Source organism: Bubalus bubalis, chromosome 7 (assembly GCF_019923935.1).
Source record: "Bubalus bubalis isolate 160015118507 breed Murrah chromosome 7, NDDB_SH_1, whole genome shotgun sequence".
NCBI classification, from domain to species: domain Eukaryota; kingdom Metazoa; phylum Chordata; class Mammalia; order Artiodactyla; family Bovidae; genus Bubalus; species Bubalus bubalis.
Window position 1 is genome coordinate 31,824,484 of NC_059163.1, and position 20,515 is coordinate 31,844,998.

At 37.5% G+C, this 20,515-nt stretch overlaps 1 protein-coding gene and 1 long non-coding RNA gene across 2 annotated transcripts; one reads left to right on the forward strand and one right to left on the reverse strand.

Moving 5' to 3' along the window:
• The first annotated feature begins 5,041 nt into the window (after nucleotides 1–5,041).
• LOC112586176 lies at nucleotides 5,042–11,149 on the forward strand. The gene is made up of 3 exons (XR_003110582.3): nucleotides 5,042–5,453; nucleotides 7,922–8,028; nucleotides 11,086–11,149. It is a non-coding gene; the product is annotated as an uncharacterized LOC112586176 (long non-coding RNA).
• On the reverse strand, nucleotides 7,882–15,183 carry LOC112586173 (follicular dendritic cell secreted protein). Its single transcript, XM_044945807.1, has 5 exons — nucleotides 14,754–15,183; nucleotides 13,351–13,420; nucleotides 12,887–12,919; nucleotides 9,988–10,192; nucleotides 7,882–7,969 (listed from the first exon to the last, which is right to left on the reverse strand). The coding sequence occupies exons 1-4, from the start codon at nucleotides 14,909–14,911 to the stop codon at nucleotides 10,031–10,033; spliced, it is 423 nt and encodes a 140-aa protein (XP_044801742.1). The 5' UTR covers nucleotides 14,912–15,183; the 3' UTR covers nucleotides 7,882–7,969; nucleotides 9,988–10,030.
• Nucleotides 15,184–20,515: the final 5,332 nt, after the last annotated feature.

Below are 20,515 nucleotides of genomic sequence, written 5' to 3' on the forward strand. Positions count from 1 at the left end.
GGAAGGCTGTGAAGAGATGTTTGATGTTATATGGAGTCCAAAATGAGATGTCATTATGGCTTTAGTACTAGTGCACACATAACTTCATGTTTTAGTAACTTTTCTGATTTCAGAATTTCTGGGTTTCTTTTAAGGACACAGATTACAAAATATAAGGGGTAAGCACAAAACTTTTCACTTTTCATTTTTGTAAAGTGTTAATCATCCAGTATGGTTTTAGGGCTCTCAGTAATTCTGTCTTACATTTACTCCAACAGGTCTTTTACTCCTTTCAGGACTTTCAAAACAGATAGCCAGGTCAATTGTGACCTATGTGTGGCCAAACCCATTGCTAACGTTTAGAATCTCTGCTTAGTCTTAGCAGCCGTTGGAAACAGTGATGGTCTTTCTGACTTTAATGACTTATTTTTTTGTTTTTTCCTCTCAAATCCCTGGTTGCCCTTAATTTCTCTCTTATTTCCTTTTATTTTCTTTAAACTCTAAAGTTGAGAAAACTTTTAAAGATTCTTCCTAAGTTCATCCCTCCTCTACCTTCCCTCCAGTCTCTATCTTAGTATCATTCTAGTTGACCTACCCCATTTTTATATATCCTCTCCATGCTGTTGACTTCACGGAACCACAGATATAGGTATCCAATAGTTTTTGTAATATCTCCATTTGTATTTGAATTAGATGCCCCAAATTTATCATGAACAAAACCTAATATTTGATCTGCAAACCTGTCCCTGTCTCAACCAAGTCTTCCACTGGTCTTTTCCTTTTTAATAAATGGTCCTATGATACTCCCAGAGGTTCAAGAGAAAATCCTATGGGTCATCTTTTGTCCCACCCTCCTCCTTTCCAACAGTCCATTAGAAGAATTATAAGCCCTGAGTCCGCCACCACTTTCTAGTCTTACCTAATGAGACCCAGCTACTGGCATCACACACTTGACTATCCTAACAGTTTCCTGTCTGATCTCACTACTTTCACTCTTCTCATCTTACAGTCATTCTTCATATAGCTATAAAAATGTGACTTTTGAACATATATCTGACATGATTATTCTCCTGTTTAAAAGCTTTCAATGGCTTCCTATAGCACTTAGAATAAGTTCCAAGTCTTTTATCAGAGCCTATTACTCTTTCTTTAGTCCTCTTACCTCATCTTCTACCAATCTTTCTTCCAATATGTGCCAGTTTTAACAACCTTTTTGTTCCTAGAAAGGGCCAAATTCTTGGATTTCTGGGAAAATCAGGAACTTTTCACTTTTGTTTGCAGTCTCTGAAACATTCTTACCCTAATTTTTCTTGTTAGTATCTCCCTTCAGGTTTCAGTTTGAATGTCTTTTTCTCAGAGTCACTTTTCTTGGCACTTTTTCTGAGTAGTCATTTCCTTTTCTTCATCAGCCTATCATTTAACTTTTTATTTTCTTCATACTTATCACAAGAAATGATTAAAAAAATTTACATATGTTCATTTACTATTCTCTGTCTTCTTCCACTAGAAGATAATTTCCCCAGTGCATATACCTTTTTCTGGTGCATATGAGACACTCAAATGTTGCAGGAATGATTAAAAGTGTGGGCTGTTTAAGTTGTAGATTCTGGCCTCACTCCACACCACTGAGTCAGAATTTTTAAGTGGAGACATGTTCCTGGAAATCTACACAGTTAATAAGCACCTAAATAATTTTGGTACAGACGAAAGTTTGAAAATCACTACTTTCTTCTTGATGAAGACAGGACCTGGTCATGAAGAACTTTTAAAGTGGACAAGTATATTATCTGGAATTCTAATTTATTTCACTGAAGAGCTAGTATGTGTGGTTGAGTGATGTATTTTTCTGAGATTAGTTTTTCTGTGAGAGCCTTGGAACAGACTTCCCCCAACTGCTGGGGAAGCTGGGCTCTAGCTGAGCTCTTATTTGAAGTGAGGGCAGCTGGATTTCAGTGTGGCCCTAAATTCTTCTTTTTTTTTTTTTTTCCCTTCTTCATTCCAGAACCAGAGTCTTGAACTGTTAAGGGAACTTGGAGGCTTTCTTAGGCTCTGGGATGGAGGGCACTTCAGTTGTCAGTGCTTCACCTTTCCCCTTGTTTTGTGGCTAATTGCTTTCAGCTACCTTGATTTGAGCCAACTTTGACTGGAAGTTTCAACTCTGCCTGGGTGTCAATAAATTGACATACATATTTGGGAAAATACTATCTCTTGGATATCTTAACTATTTATATAAGAAAATAACTCATCAGGTGAAATTTGTTCTTTATATTTTTATAACAGAAATGTTATACACTGAACAACAAGAACATTGCTAACATATTTATTTCTTTTTTTTTAAATTTTATTTTATTTTTTAACTTTACAATATTGTATTGGGCTTTGCCATATATTGAAATGAATCCACCACAGGTATACATGTGTTCCCCATCCTGAACCCTCCTCCCTCCCCATACCATCCATATTTATTTCTTTTCCCTTTGTTTTTCAGGTCACAGGGTATTTCTAAGACTAAGAGAACGTTATAAATTCATTTGTATATTCATTAGAAAAAGCTTCTAAATGATTTTATTTCCATTTTTTCCTTCTTTTTTACTTTGCTGGTTGAAGCTAAATGTTATTAAAAATACCAATTTGAGTATTGAATTTATCCATCAGATAGGCATCTATTGAACATCTAATTTATGTTTATCTGTCAATACCTATTTATCCTTTCAAGTTCAGCTCAAAGTCACCAGTAGGACCTCACCAAATTTGTGTAGGCAGAACTAATTTTTCCTTTGCTTAAAAATAAAATTACCAAAAAAAAAAAAAAAACCCAAAAAAAAAACACCCTCTCTATGAATACCTTATTGGAACTTTCATTATATTTATTGAAATTGTATACACATTTTAGTTTCTTCTTGCTAGACTAAGATCCTTACAGCTGAAAAATAAATAATTTTGTTCAAATCCCTAGCATTTAGCAGAACAATTGACACATAAATAATACTTAGTTTCTTAGTGAGTGGATAAAATTTGGAAGATTATATGGGGGACATATGAGTCCTCTCCCACAAGGAAGTAGCAGAATACTGGAGTTGAATATAGCTCTTTGTTTACTTTTCCATGAAAGCTTTTTTCAACAATTAGTACATAAACTCTACATGAATATGGCCCCCAGTGTCTCTGTAGCTGACTACATTTTAAGATGGCATAATGTGTTCAGGGACACACTGATTTTGCCAACTGTTTTAGATGAGTTTAGGGGATTGGTCTATGGTCAATATAGTTTGGAAAATGTAGTGAAGCAAAATTATTTTTTAAACAGGCATTTTCAAGAATGTTACCGTGTATATATACTGTAAATTTATAAGACATATTTTCAGGATAAATATTTATTTGAGGTGCCACCTTGTGATATTAATGTTTCAAGAAACATGCTTTGGTAAACAGTGCTTTAGTGGGTCCTATCTTTTTTAACCAAGATTGGATTACAAAAGAAAATGAAGGTTTGATTGACAGGTTTATTGGGAAACTACCCCACCAACCACAATAATCAAAAATGTCAGGACCAAAAATGATGTTGTCCAAATACACTGGGAGAATAATTGATTCACTTTAATAGAATATATTTGCCTCACAATTATAGTAGATAAAACATATGATGTTTTCTTTTTTCCTCATAAGTTTACAGTGATGTAATTAAGCTGGATAAATTAAAAATCCTATTCCAAGAGTTAAGAAATATATCAAAGACTAAAAAAGAGGACGGAAGATAATAAATTATTTGCAGAGCTGCCCTTCTAACCTTCAGAGCAGCCAAAGTTTTTCTTTGGCTACTCTTCAGGGCTCTGGATCCCTATCTTCTTTATGCCCCTCCATCTTGCTTTCTTATGACTGCCTTTCATCAGTCATTCAACGGCATTCAATTTGTCAGCTGTAAGGTTGGGAAACAATTCCTATAAAATTAATTTTTCAAATTATATTGAGGACAGTGTTGTCCTCTGGCTGTCATTCATATAGTTTTAACTGGGATCATTAATTTTAGTACCAAAGAAAGAATGTTTAATGTTTGAGGAACTTCTGATCCCTGAAAATGGTTGACAGAGACAGCAGTTTCCCCACTCAAGCCATGCCAAGAGGCTCATTAGGCTGGCCTTGATCTGCAGCCAGCTTATGGTCATGGCAGAATTTCCCACATTGATGCTAAGGGTCCAGTGATGACTTAAACTTGGGGTGAAGAGATGTAATCTTTACTCAGTGAGAATTCTAATTTCCTGATAAATTATCTATGGGACAAAGGCTGCCATTGTGACACAATGAAAGGCTTATTGTGTAAGTAGATTCTTGCTGGATGACTTCTGTCATATACTGCAGGGACGCTTCTTTTCATTGCCACATGCTACCTTTTTTCCTTTCAGGGGTTTTGTTTCTAGAATGTTCATCATGGAATTTATGGGAACTGATGATTAGGACAAACTGATCCTCAATAAAGGTCACAACCCTTTGCTATATGCACTTACCTTTATATGCAAGATAAATTATACTTGATAAACTGGAAGTCTCTGAGCTTAGTTTTCCCATAGTTGGTGAAATATTAAATGCTTTAAGACATTGTGTGTGTGTGTGTGTGTGTGTGTGCGCGCATGTGTGTGTGCTGCTTTCATTATTTTGGGGAATCATTATATTCTTATGATACTCCAGGGGATCTTGGGTGGCCTTGGCTAGCAATGGCTTGAAGCAGGGCTTGGGTTCCTAGCCAGAGACCGAGGCCAGGTCACAACAGTGAAAGCACCGAATCTTAGCCACTAGACAGTGACAAGGTCAGTGACAAGGGCCCTGGCACTTCAGCTTTGCAGAAAAGAATTTCCATAAAGATGCAAAGTAGTGAAGCAAGTAAAAAGTATTTATTAAGAGGAAAAAAAGGACAGTACCAGTGGATAGACACATGGGTGGACTCAGAGAGTAAGAGAGTTGCTGAGTCATACCCTCATTGCGGTTTGAATTACTTTTATGGAGCACTTCTTCTGAGTTTCCTTTGGTCAATCATTTTGATTTGCCTGATTTACAGTCTATATTTGGTTTATCTCAGGATCCTCAGATGTGTGCACACGCATCTCTTAGCCAAGATGGAGTCTACTGAAAGGGCTTACAGGTAGAACATTTCTTGGCATCACTCCTCATTTGACCTCCAAGGAGCCTTTCTGCACATGTGTGGCCAGGGAGGTCTCCTGACTTTGAGAATGAGAAATATGTGGTCTGGGCTGGGCCCAGCCTTTCTTAATTGTCCTGCTATTCCCATCTTGGAGTTTCAGTCCACAATGAATGAATCTCCAATCACTTTACCCTGAGGAGGGCACAGCTACCTCCATCTCACAGGAATTTACAATCTCTCAAGAAGGAAACAGAAATACAAATTATTTATTTTACTAGTGTGTAAATTATAAGAAGATTCATTAAAAAGTGGGGAAAAAGCAGTGGAAGAGAGTCAAATGGTAAGTGATGCATTCTGTTTGGAGAAATAGGAGAAAAATTTTCAGGCAGGTCATAATATTGGATTTGGACCTTGAGAGATAAATTGGATTTAAACAGTGAAACAGAGGAATGGATATTCCATGAGGAGAGAGCATAATAAGCAAAGGCACAGTTGTGTGTGACATCCAGTGGTGGGAAATGACGATGGCCTAGTGTGCCAGTGGAGAATGCAAGGGAGGCTAGAGGTGGGTGGCTGGAGGGATTTGAAAAGAAGCTGGAGGTTAGTATGTAGAGGCCTTGAATGCCATGTGTGGGAAACAGACTTCTTTCTTTCTTTCTTTCTTTTTTGAGTATGATACCATTTTTATAAAGCTCAAAACAGCAAAATTAACAATACAGTACTTTGAATGCCTTATATGCATGGTAAATGTAGACAAAATTTCAGAAGACTACAAAGTGTATGATCATATTTTTATAAACTCCAAATAGCAAAACTAGCATGAGTCATTTTTAATAATTCTTGCATATGGTAAAAGTACATATGCAGAAAAGAAGTAAGAATTATAAGCAAAATTTACAGTGAGGAAAAACACACAGATCTTTGCAATGGCCTTCATTGTATTCTATTCTGTGGTTGGAGTGGGGTTTGCTTACCTAATTAGTTGTGTTGTACACACATATATATGTATGTAAATGCATGGAGGGCTTCCCTGGTGACTCAGACAGTAAAGAATCTGCCTGCATTGAGGGAGACTGGGGTTTGATTCCTGGGTCAGAAAGCTCCCCTGCAGAAGGGAATGGCTACCCACTCCAATATCCTTGCCTGGAGAATTCCATGGACAGGGAAACCTGGTGGGCTGCAGTCCATGGGGTTGCAAGGAGTCAGACACGACTGAGACACTAACACTTTCATTTTCACTTCACTATGCATAGACGACAGGTAATCAGTTGTATGGATAATATTATACATTTAAAAAATACTATAATTTGGAGCCAGACTTCTCCCTGGCTAATATTCTAAGTAATGTCAGTGTTAAGAAGCCATTCTGTAACTCCAGATCTTAGCTTTTCAAAATTTAAAACCACTGACATTAATTCAGTAGTGCTTCTTCCTGATCCTTGTGTTTCTACTTGCAGAGGTCTCTCTGAATTTCCCCCGTCGGCTGATTCCCTTGCAATCTTATTGTAGGCACTAAGAAGCCTTACAAGGCATTTGAGCAAGACAGAATAAAGGTCATTATATGTTTTCAAAGCTAATTCCAGTGGCAGTTTGGCACTGGAGTTATTAGCATAGGAGAGCCTGGGGGCAGTTACCCTTATTAGCATGAATTTGATATTTCTTCCTGAAATAAAGAGAAAACAAAAGGATTTAACTAGTCTTTGGCACTGTCATTGTGGAGTTCTGGACACAAAATTTATTTGACTAAACATGCTGCTAAAACAAAAGCACAAGATTTGGATGCTGGTTTTTACTTCTTTTCTGCCACATGCTATGATTGTGAAGGACATTGGACTTTCATAATATTCACTTTCTTCCCACATAAAATGTGATTACTGAAATGAGATTATGTAGAGATTTGGTGATAGAATGATTTGAAAAAGAACTCTAACCTATACACTTGATGTAAATGCTATTTTTAGGATTACCCACCCATTACCCTTTTCTTTTTTTTTTAAATTAGAGAGAATATTTGGTTGTTTTTGATATCCTTTACCAACATATCAAGATTAATATGCTACAGCATATAAATTTCAGACTAAAATGAGTAATTGAGTAATTCAGACTCAATTAATCAAATGTGTTTTTGAAGTAAATTAAATTGTCTTCTAGTCTCATTAATACAAGCCGTAGAACTATATAACTGAAGGAAAGCTACACAATAGCCTGGAGTTAAAACTCCCCTCCAGGTTCTTCTCCCCACCATTCTAAACAGAATAAAGAACCTTCTCCCCCAAGAAAGGAATGGACGTTAAGACTGATTACGTTCAGCTCCCAGCTAATCCCAGTCTCTGGCGGTCTTAGGAATTCCTTACCCCAGTTGTAGAAAGCTAACTAATCAAAAATAATCATGAGGAAAAACAGACCCCTTCAAAACGATGTATCTCTGCATATATATACCTACTCTCTTCTTGACTTAGTGCAGCAGCTCTCTAATCTGACTGCTGTCTCTTCTTGCCTCATTAAAGGTGATCTGTTCCTGTAAAGTGCTGGTCTCCTTCTTTTTCAGAACCTCATCTTCTCTAATTCCCTTACGCTACAATAACATAAGCTACTGAGTAGGCTTTCAGTCAAGGTAATTCCAAGGCTAGTGAATTCTGGTTACCTCCACTCCAGTACTTTCCTTGGAATAGTTATCATCAGGAAGTATATATTAAATTAATCTGTTAAAATTTATTTTGCATTCCTGCTGGCAATGCAGATTTAGAAAATGGGAAACCATGATCTTATATGCTTCTTCAATCACATTTATTTTTCTTTGATTAACAGGAATATTGATTCTTCAAGGAAGTGGCTCATGTTCAATTTTGCAGTGACCTGAAATAAATCACAGACATAAAGTTATTAAACTCAGTGAGTCATGTGCTTGTGAATGTGTAAGTCTTTTTGCTTTTTAATTACAAATATTGGCTCAAAAGTATATCTAGTTCAAGGGCTGGGAAACTTTCTGCTCAGGAAGACAGAGTAGATGAAAGAAAGAAAGCAGAGACTTTTAGTGGTTGGCATTAGATAAAAGATCTACCCCCCCCCCCCCCCCGCCCCCCACTGGCTGGGTCCTAATGTAATCTTTAGTACCATTTACATTGCCTCAATTCATTGGTAATTAACAAACTATCAATTTGTTTTTGAGATGATGAGATAAAAGGGACCTTTATTTCAGGTGGAGCATTCAGTCTTTAGAATTTTATTTCATTGTGATAATTAAAAGTTAAATGAGTTTTGATACTAATTAGAACAATGGATGATTTTCTAAGGAATAGGCTGAAGTCTACTTTAGATCCTAGATCCACAAGTTTATCAATTATGATCTTTACTTTGATTAAAACTTTACCTTCTTTGGGTGCTCTGATTCAGCCCTTAAATGCACCATTGTTGATGATAGTAGAAAATGTTAAAAATATTTTTCAAAAATATTTTCATAAGAAAGATTATTTCTATTGCATCACAGCAAGTGAGGGATTCAAACTGCCGTGTAGGTTGGATCATACAAGGGCACACATATGTACCTGTGAGTTGTTGTTTAGTCACTAAGTTGTGTGTGTGTCTTTTCGGCTACCCCATGGACTGTAGCCTGCCAGGCTCCTGTGTCCATGGGATTTCCCAGGCATGAATACTGGAGTGGGTTGCCATTTCCTTCTCCAGGAGATCTTTCTGACCCAGGAATCAAAACCGCGTCTGCTGTTTGGCAGGTAAATTCTTTACCACTGAGCCACCAAGGAAACCCAACCTCTGAGTAGAGACACTGACACTTTCTACCAGAGAAGGAGATTGAAATAAGTTATAACCTGGGCTTCCCCGTGGCTCAGATGGTAAAGAATCTGCCTGCATTGTGGGAGACTCTGGTTTGAATCCTGGGTTGGGAAGATCCCCTGGAGAAGGAACTGGCAACCCACTCCAGTATTCTTGCCTAGAGAATTACATGGATAGAGACGCCTGGCAGGGTCCGTGGGGTTGCAAAGAGTCAGAATGACTGAGGGACTAACAAACACACACAGAAAAATTGTAACTTAATGGGGCTAAGTGAAAACATTGCAACATTTTTTTTTTCCTATGAAATAATGCATTTTAGTCTACAGACAGCAAAGTAAAGAAAACACATGTTGGGTAATGTGTATGTTTCCATGCTGTTTCAATTTATCCCACTCTCTCTTTCCCACACTGTGTCCACAAATCTGTTCTTTATGTCTGCATCTCCATTGCTGCCTTGCACATAGGTTCATCTGTACCATCTTTCTAGATTCCATTCACATGTGTTAATATACAATATTTGTCTTTCTCTTTCTGACTTTCTTCACTCTGTACAACAGACTTTAGGTTGTAGGATGAACTCTAGGTTCATCTACCTCATTAGGACTTACTCAAATGCATTCTTTTTTAAAGCCGAGTAATATTCCATTGTATATATGTACCACAATTTCTGAATCCATTCATATTACCATATGTAAAACAGATAGCCAGTGGGAATTTGCTGTATGACACAAAGAGCTCAGTCCCGTGCTGTGTGACCACCTGGAAGGGTGGATGGGGTGGGAGACGGGAGGGAGGTTCAGGAAGGAGGGGTCATGTGTATGCCTGTGGCTGATTCATGTTGATATATGGCAGAAACCAGCACAGTATTGTAAAGCAATTATCTTCCAAAAAGAAACAAAACCAAAAAAAGACACATACTAGGGGCTTCCCTGGCCATCCAGTAATTAAGACTTGGAGCTGCCAATGCAGGGAATGTGGGTTTGATCCCTGGTTAAGGAAATAGGATCCTCCTTGTCACACAGATAGAAAACAACAACAAAAACACCCCCTCAAAATCCCACATGTTTTGTATTCTGCATACTTACCAGCTATTTCATCTTAAATTGCACTGGGACTTCTCTTTCTTATTTAATTCTCATTAAGAGGAGTAGTTGCAGAGACAGATGCAGGTACTGAAATGGGAGGATAAAAATAGGCCCACCATGGACAGAGGAATCGTGAATAATGTCTGTGTGGATATTGGTAAGGAGGAAAAAAGAACTGTGAAGATAGTTCATCACTCCCACTGACCTGTTGAGAGAAAGAAATTTTTTTTTTAATTTTTTTTAATTTTTAAACTTTACATAATTGTATTAGTTTTGCCAAATATCAAAATGAATCCGCCACAGGTATACATGTGTTCCCCACCCTGAACCCTCCTCCCTCCTCCCTCCCTATACTGAATGAACATACAGGTCTTCATTTTTAAGTAGAGGCTTTAGAATCTCTGAGATATTCACCTTTTCTGTGTTTACTATGAACAGGGATTTGATTAATTTGCATCATTTTAGAAAAATGTAGGAAATCACTTAGAGATAACCATGTTCTTGTACCTTTCTACTCATAGCCTGATGATTTTCCTGATGATTGCTTCTGTAAGTGCAAGATCAAGGGGAGGGTATTGAGGAGGAGATATCAATTTTTTCTCTTTGCCTTTATATAAGGTCCTTACCCAAAGATACACTCCCCTCTATTTCATTTCTTTCTTCCTTCTTTTCCTCTCTACTGTCCATCCATATTCTTATCAATTTCTGTATTCTTAATTCTCTATAGTTTTGGCCTCAATCATGCTTATTTTAAGATAATAAGATTCAGTTCAGTTCAGTTGCTCAGTCATGTCCGACTCTTTGTGACCCCATGAACCACAGCAGGATCATGGAAAAAGCAAGAGAGTTCCAGAATAACATCTATTTCTGCTTTATTGACTATGCCAAAGCCTTTGACTGTGTGGATCACAATAAACTGTGGGAAATTCTGAAAGAGATGGGAATACCAGACCATCTGACCTGCCTCTTGAGAAATTTGTATGCAGGTCAGGAAGCAACAGTTAGAACTGGACATGAAACAATAGACTGGTTCCAAATAGGAAAAGGAGTATGTCAAGGCTGTATATTGTCATCCTGTTTATTTAACTTTATATGCAGAGTACATCATGAGAAACGCTGGACTGGAAGAAGCACAAGCTGGAATCAAGATTGCCAGGGAGAAATATCAATAACCTCAGATATGCAGATGACACCACCCTTATGGCAGAAAGTGAAGAGGAACTCAAAAGCCTCTTGATGAAAGTGAAAGTGGAGAGAGAAAAAGTTGGCTTAAAGCTCAACATTCAGAACGAAGATCATGGCATCTGGTCCCATCACTTCATGGGAAACAGATGGGGAAACAGTGGAAACAGTGTCAGACTTTATTTTTGGGGGCTCCAAAATCACTGCAGATGGTGACTGCAGCCATGAAATTAAAAGACACTTACTCCTTGGAAGGAAAGATATGACCAACCTAGATAGAATATTCAAAAGCAGAGACATTACTTTGCCAACAAAGGTCCGTCTAGTCAAGGCTATGGTTTTTCCTGTGGTCATGTATGGATGTGAGAGCTGGACTGTGAAGAAGGCTGAGCGCCGAAGAATTGATGCTTTTGAACTGTGGTGTTGGAGAAGACTCTCGAGAGTCCCTTGGACTGCAAGGAGATCCAACCAGTCCATTCTGAAGGAGATCAGCCCTGGGATTTCTTTGGAAGGAATGATGCTCAAGCTGAAACTCCAGTACTTTGGCCACCTCATGCAAAGAGTTGACTCATTGGAAAAGACTCTGATGCTGGGAGGGATTGGGGGCAGGAGGAGAAGGGGACGCCAGAGGATGAGATGGCTGGATGGCATCACTGACTCGATGGACGTGAGTCTGAGTGAACTCCGAGAGTTGGTGTTGGACAGGGAGACCTGGCGTGCTGCGATTCATGGGGTCGCAAAGAGTCGGACATGACTGAGCGACTGATCTGATCTGATCTGATCTGAACCGCAGCACACCAGGCCTCCCTGTCCATCACCAACTCCTGGAGTTTACCCAAACTCATGTCCATTGGGTTGGTGATGCCATCAACCATCTCATCCTCTGTCATCCCCTTCTCCTCCTGCCTTCAATCTTTCCCAGCATCAGGGTCTTTTCAAATGAGTCAGCTCTTTGCATCAGGTGGCCAAAGGATTGGAGTCTCAGCTTTAATATCAGTCCTTCCAATGAACACTCAGGACTGATCTCCTTTAGGATGGACCGGTTGAATCTCCTTGCAGTCCAAGCGATTCTCAAGAGTCTTCTCCAACACCACAGTTCAAAAGCATCAATTTTTCAGTGCTTAGCTTTCTTTATAGTCCAACTCCAACATCCATACATGAAATAATAAGACTAATCTGAGTATAAACAAATTCCTAAACAAGAGCTTCCTGTTTAAAATTTTATTTTCTTTGTCTTAAATCTTTTTAAATTAACTGTTTAGACCAAAATAAGTTGTTAGTGAATTTTCCACTGGTGGGGCCATCATAGAGGGCCCAAATTTCCTAATTCTCAAATTTTTATATAATCATTTTTATTATCTCTTCTGGTAAAAACCAGTCCAGGTAAAAACCAGTAGAGTTAAAGCGGAATAGAGGGATGAGCGAGTATCAACATTTATTGGGCTAGTTTTAGTAAAAAATGTATTATAATACAATTCATCATAGAGTGATTCAAGTTTCAGTTTGGACCCACTGTTATGTGAGATGCTGAGATAATTCTCTTTGTAACAAGCAAAGGTCATATCCCTGAAGGCTGAATCTCTGTTGAGTCTAATACCCAAACTCTGTAAGGATTTCTCTAGAGTTTGAGAAGTTTGAATAAAGGAATATCTTTAACCACAGTTATGGATATTTCACATGAAAATCACACATGTTAAACAGCAAAAGTGTAACTTACACTTCGTGCTTCTCTTTCCGTGTCTTGAGAGACCTAAAGATTAAACAGTGAAGTTAATTCAACTCATGATAATAAAACACACAAACTGAGAAACATACATATGTATGAAGGAAATAGTTTAACTATCCACTACTCAGTATTGTTTCACAGTAGCCATTTGTTTAAAATTAGGATTTGAGCTTCCAGAAAATATTCTAAGAATTATTTTTCTGAAAAATGTTATTATTTATTCTAAACACCTCAAAAAATTCACCACTTCATCAAGACTATGTAGAATTAAACTATACATGAAACAGTATATGATTTATAAAACTGCATAGAATATAATGTAAAAAAGCCAGATATTAGACATGCTTAAAGTAGAAACATTTCCTAGGATTCATGAATTAGAACAATAACCACAGCAAGAACAACCGAAAAACCAAATACAACCCATAAATACTCTGAAATACAGAACTACTCACCGGGAAACCAATGGTTATTGCCAAGATGGCTGTGAGCAGAAGGAGAACTTTCATTTTATTCAGATGTAATCTAGAAGTAATAGAAAGACCAAATGTCAACACAAATTCAGTAGATCTAGTTGTAGCACATATTATGTTACTAATAGCTCTTACAGCATCAACCTATTTGGAGACCATTATTTTTTTTAGGTAGAATCTAAGGTGTTTTACAATTTTGATGTTACATCAAGTTTTTAAAAAACAAATATTCACATATTATTAAGAGTAATACTTCTCTGTACATGCTAATAAGAGTAGCTGCTGGAAGGAAATATAGCCTTGGGCTATACAGAGACTTAGTGTGGGGATAAGGAATTTAGGGCTCCCTGGTGGCTCAGATGGTAAAGAATTTTCTTGCAATGAGAGAGACTTGGGTTCAACTCTTCGGTCTGGAAGATCCCCTGGAGAAAGGAATAGCTACCCACTCCAGTATTCTTGCCTGGAGAGTTATATGGACAGAAAAGTCTGGCAGGTTATATAGTCCATGGTGTCACAAAAGAGTTGGACATGACTAAACAATATGAAATATAGAAGAAAACAGAGAAATCAAGGAAAGATTTTTGGAGAGAGTAGAATTCAAGTGAACCTATCCCAAAGGGGGATTACAGATATGAATTCAAGGATGATTTAAAACCACCTGAAGCAAACAGGTAAAGCACATTATAGACTCTTTCAGATCTTGTCTTATAGACAGGACTCAGCGTAATTACCAACTATCACCTTTTATTTTTCTACTTCTCAAACTGTGGTACCCATAGCAGTATATAGCTGTATGCTGGGGAACACATCCAACGTCTCTTAATAAATTAGATGCATCTTCCTGGAGCATCAATTTCATTTAAGGATTTATAGGAAAATCCAAGTAATTTTTACATTAAAGTCAACATGATATTTTAAAGTCAACATGACATTTTATAGAATGGAATGTAAATACAGAAAATTTTAAAGAAAAACAGGAGGCCACAAATAAATTGTCACATGTTCATACTCTAGAGAGTATGTGGTAGTGCATGTTCCCTTCATTTACTGACTTAAGCTCATAAATCGATGAGCCTGAGGCTCTTGTAGCAGTAACAATGTGCCACCAGCACTCCAGCCCCCATAAAGATTTCTTTATGGCCATTCTAAAATATGTACTTATGATAGCTGGTGATGATTTTAAGAAAGAGTCTTGAAAATAGGTATACCCTAGATGACTGTCTAATCACTTAAAGATTACAGATTCAAGCAACCATTACATGACAATCTCAATAATTTTAATTTTGACAGTTTACCGGATTTATCTATCTCTCTAGATAACATATATAAAGGTATATAATATGTCTTGATATATTAAAATCCATGATACTTATGATCTCTCTTACCTCAAACTTCCCAGTCCGTTCCTTCTCTGGGATGGTGTTAGAAGAAATGGAGGTGACTGGCCCTGGAATATCACAGCTATTTTATACACTCCGAAGCGAATGGGATGAAACCTGTGGTTTGAGAGCCTCTCCCTGGGATCAGTTATTAGTTGAATCATCAACTATCACGATGTGTTGAAATTGTGGAATAACTGACATTTACAGTTTCATTGAAACTTTGGTTGAGTGACTACCAAAGGCAACTATTTGTGTTTTCTTTTCAACTTGTGTAAGTTGTGTATTCAAAGTTTATCACTTCACATAAAGTTACCCTCTGCTCTTTAAATTTTTTTCCTCTAATTTCTACAATTAAAAAAATTATTTTCTCAGAATCCTATTGGTATTGATTATAATCAATTGGGAAGTTTTTTTGGTTGTATTGTCATTTTAAGAAAATAAATAATCTTAAAAACGTTAAGCAAGGGATTGATATCTTTTGCATGATTCTACCTTTAGTTCTTTGATTTCAGTGAGCAGGCTTAGCGTTTTAAAGATCAGTGGACCACATTTGGAAACATCAAGTATCTTAGTTACCTTATGGAACATGACAGTTTGCTTTTCAATTAAAGATACACTTAACACAAGAGAAGATGTCTAACCATCAAATGTGGGATTAAAAACTAGAGCCCTCAAAAAAATTCAAGAATCACTTTAAATTTCTATGCATAAAATTTGGGCTTTTTATCATATTTAAAGAGCCCTCAAAAATATTATATACATGCATTCAAATTCTATTTCAGCAGAGTTTTATATGAACAAAATTGTAGCAATGCATTAATGTCCCTCTTTTCTTTTTTTTTTCCTAGAAATTAGTTCTTAAAAAAACTCAGAAAAATAGTTAACAGCTAACATTTCTTGAGGACTTTTGCTCAAGTACAATCCCAAGCACTTTGTATGTATTACATTATTTAATCCTCAAAACAACCAACTCCGAAAGCAAAGTATTAGTATTATCAGCATAGTCCCCATTTTACAGAAAAAGAGGTTGAGAGGTAAGGTATCATAATGAGTACTCTGGCAGAGATGGTATTTAATACCCACAATTTGATTCCAAACCCTAGATTCTTGCCTAATGTCACTGTTGCAGGTTGGCAAAATCAGTGCAAAAGCAGGGAAACATTAAACTTTTGTTGCTTATAATTGAATATTCAATCTTATCACTCTGATTGAGAAAACTGCTTCATTTAGAAACCTAATTTATTATAACTAGTATGTTTTTGAATATCAGTTTTCATTTTAACCAAGATGGGATTAGAGTTGATTTCCTCAGGATTAAGATAGCAGGTTGTGTGTGTGTGCGCACATGCAAATGTACGTGTGTATTTGTATGCACATGTGTATAACATATTCGCTTCCTTATCGTACATGTTTTAATTTCTTATACTTACCTAAAATTGTTCTGACAAAAGCTGCCAGTTACCTCTTAATTGTGATGACAATGAATGCTTTTCTGTCCTTATGTTATAGACATTTGGGGGTATTTAATTATGATGACTATTCCACTCAGAAAACTGATTTTCTTTCCCTGGGTTTCCTAAAACCGCTTTCTCTTGTTCTTTTTCAATTTTTTTGATAGCAACCTTCAGTCTTTGTGGATTCTTTTTCTTCAGCGCATTGTACGTGACCTTTTATGTATTTAATCTACATGTGCTCTGCATAATATAGTTGACTTCTGACTCCCTAACCTATGTCTTTATCTTGAAGTCTAACTGCATATTCCATTCAGATGTTTGATGAGTATAATTCAAACTGAACTTATTGCTTTTACCTCCCAACCTCTCCTCACGTTCACCTGCTTCCTCAGCTGATTTTTATCAATCATCCATCCATGCCAGAACTCCAAGACTCACTCTGTCTTTGCCTCGTCCCTCTCCTCTGGCGTCTAACAGCGATTAAGTGTTTCCTTGCTGTGTATTCACAGACTCAGTCTTTTCCATTCTCATGGCCATTTCCTTGTTTTAGTCCTTCATTTTCTTTTGGATTATTACTATAGCCTCTTAATTTGATTCTCTGTCTCCATTATTCTCCTCTCTCCAACCCATCTTCATCATATTCTTTCAAAGTGTCTTTTAAACCTTTTAAAATGCAATTATAGGGTAAAATTCATACTGTGTCATAGCTAAGTATACACATACACACTGAAACAGGGTTTTAAAAACTAATAATTTCACTAATAAATATTCTTAAATATATAATATTTTTCCAGGTTTGTTGAGACATAGTTGACATATTACATTGGGTAAATTTAAGGTATACAATGTAATAGTTTGATAGCTGTATAGGTTATAAAATGATTACCATAATATGTTGAGATAACACATCCATTACCTTACATGGTTAGCTTTGTGTGTGTAAGTGTGTGAATGTGTTTTGGGAACACTTAAGATATAACTCTCTCATCAACTTTCAAATATACTATACAGTATTGTTAAGTATAGTCACCATGGTGTAGGTCAGATCCCTAGAACTTATTCATCTTATGACTGGAAGTTTCTATACTTTGACCACCATCACCCATTTCCTCTAGGCTCCAACTCCTTATAACCCTGTTTTCATTTGTTTGTTTTTAAATTTCACATATAAGCAAGATAATGAAATATTTGCCTTTCTAATTAGTAAATTTTGGTGTCCTAACTTTTGATTTCCATTTGCGTAGGGCCACAAGTTGCCCTAATCAAACCAGCAAGTTGCAGAAAGCTGTGATTATTCTACTATTGAAATTCTAGCTACTACAAGGTAGCAGAAAAAATGAAGTTATCAGCCATCACTACTAGCAAGCTACATGAAGTAGGAAGAGCTCTAGATTTGAGACTGGTGTTTATATTTTTAGATTTTCTTTGTTGGCTATGAGTGGGAAAGTCATACTCTGAGTCTCAGTTTTCTTATCTTTAAAGTAAAGATAATTTATCTCTGGAATTGGGAATTAAGTGAAATGAAATGTATAAAAACATTCAGCATCAGTCTGATTTCATAAATGATGTTTTATCAATGTCAGAGATGAAGTTTTGAGTAAATCTGGTCTCTTCCTGCTGTACATCCTCAGGGTTTCTCAGAGGATTGAGTTTCTTGGCTAATATAAAGGTATATAGAAGCACTTTGGGCTTCCCTGGTGGCTCAGCAGTAAAGAATCTTCCTGCCAGTGCAGGATACGTGGGTTCAATCCCTGGGTTGGGAAGATCCCCTAGAGGAGGAAATAACAACCCACCCCAGTATTCATGCCTGGGAAATCCCATAGACAGAGAAGCCTGGTGGGTTATAGTCCATGGGGTTGTAAAGAGTCAGACACAACTTAGTGACTAAATAACGTACGGAAGAACCTTACATAGTAATTAAAATCAGATAAATGCTTAATGGGCTTCCCTGGTGGCTCAGACCATAAAGAATCCACCTGCCAATGCAAGAGATGCAAGCAGGTTTGAACCCTGGGTCTGGAAGATCTTTGGAGGAAGAAATGACAATCCACTCCAGTATTCTTGCTTGGAGAATTCCATGGAGAGAGGAGCCTGGCCGTTAGTTCCCTGATGACTCAGTGGATAAAGAATCTGCCTGCAATGTAGGAGACACAGATTCAATCCCTGGGTTGGGACGACTCCCCTGGAGTAGGAAATGGCAACTGATCTGCTGGAAAAGGGATAGGCTACTGACTCCACTACTCTTGCACTTCCTTTGTGGCTCAGTTGGTAAAGAATCTGCCTGCAATGAGGGAGCCCTGGGTTCCATCCCTGAATTGGGAAGACCCCCTGGAAAAGGGAAAGGCTACCCACTCTGGTGTTCTGGCCTAGAGAATCCCATAGACTGTATAGTCCATGGGGTGGCAAAAAGTAGGACACGACTGAGCGACTTTGATTTCTGGTGTTCTTGCCTGAAAAATCCAGAGGACAGAAAAGTTTGGCAGGCTACAGTCCAAAGGGCTGCAAAGAGTCAGAGAGAACTGAGAAATTAAGCATTGCAAGGGCTTAATATGTTAGTTAAATCTAAAAATAATAGGAAATTTTGAAATTGAGCAGTATCAGGAAGGAAGTATTCTTTTTTTTTTTAAATTTTATTTTATTTTTAAACTTTACATAATTGTATTAGTTTTGCCAAATATCAAAATGAATCTGCCACAGGTATACATGTGTTCCCCATCCTGAACCCTCCTCCCTCCTCCCTCCCCATTCCATCCCTCTGGGTCGTCCCAGTGCACCAGCCCCAAGCATCCAGTATCGTGCATCGAACCTGGACTGGCAACTCGTTTCATACATGATATTTTACATGTTTCAATGCCATTCTCCCAAATCTTCCCACCCTCTCCCTCTCTCACAGAGTCCATAAGACTGTTCTATACATCAGTGTCTCTTTTGCTGTCTCGTACACAGGGTTATTGTTACCATCTTTCTAAATTCCATATATATGCGTTAGTATACTGTATTGGTGTTTTTCTTTCTGGCTTACTTCACTCTGTATAATAGGCTCCAGTTTCATCCACCTCATTAGAACTGATTCAAATGTATTCTTTTTAATGGCTGAGTAATACTCCATTGTGTATATGTACCATATCTTTCTTATCCATTCATCTGCTGATGGACATCTAGGTTGCTTCCATGTCCTGGCTATTATAAACAGTGCTGCGATGAACATTGGGGTACACATGTCTCTTTCCCTTCTGGTTTCCTCAGTGTGTATGCCCAGCAGTGGGATTGCTGGATCATAAGGCAGGTCTATTTCCAGTTTTTTAAGGAATCTCCACACTGTTCTCCATAGTGGCTGTACTAGTTTGCATTCCCACCAACAGTGTAAGAGGGTTCCCTTTTCTCCACACCCTCTAATAAACTCAAAATGGATTAAAGATCTAAACGTAAGACCAGAAACTATAAAACTCCTAGAGGAGAACATAGGCAAAACACTCTCTGACATACATCACAGCAGGATCCTCTATGACCCACCTCCCAGAATATTGGAAATAAAAGCAAAAATAAACATCAAAGGAAACTATTAGCAAGGTGAAAAGATAGCCTTCAGAATGGGAGAAGATAATAGCAAATGAAGCAACTGACAAACAACTAATCTCAAGAATATACAAGCAACTCCTACAGCTCAACTCCAGAAAAATAAATGACCCAATCAAAAAATGGGCCAAAGAACTAAATAGACATTTCTCCAAAGAAGACATACAGATGGCTAACAAACACATGAAAAGATGCTCAACATCACTCATTATCAGAGAAATGCAAATCAAAACCACTATGAGGTACCATTTCACACCAGTCAGAATGGCTGCGATCCAAAAGTCTACAAGTAATAAATGCTGGAAGTATTCTTTTTCATTGGTGATCTAATTTTACTCACCATACAATATCCCTCCAAGGACAAATAAGCTATAATTCTGCCTGAATTCAGGGAATAAAAACTGCTCTTCTTTTCTTGTGATAATCTTAATTCAAATGTCTAGAATTTAATACACAGAAAACACTCATGCTTTACAGAACAAAAATACAAGAATACTCTCTGCAAAGTCTGCAGCACATGGCTGTCTTTCAAAGGGCAAGGGTAATGCAGTTCAGTTCAGTCGCTCAGTCATGTCTGACTCTTTGTGACCCCATGGGCTGCAGCACACCAGATTACCCTGTCCATCACCAACTACTGGAGCTTGCTCAAACTCATGTCCATCGAGTCTGTGATCCCATCCAATCATCTCATCCTCTGTCATCCCCTTATCCTCCTGCCTTCAACCTTTCCTAGCA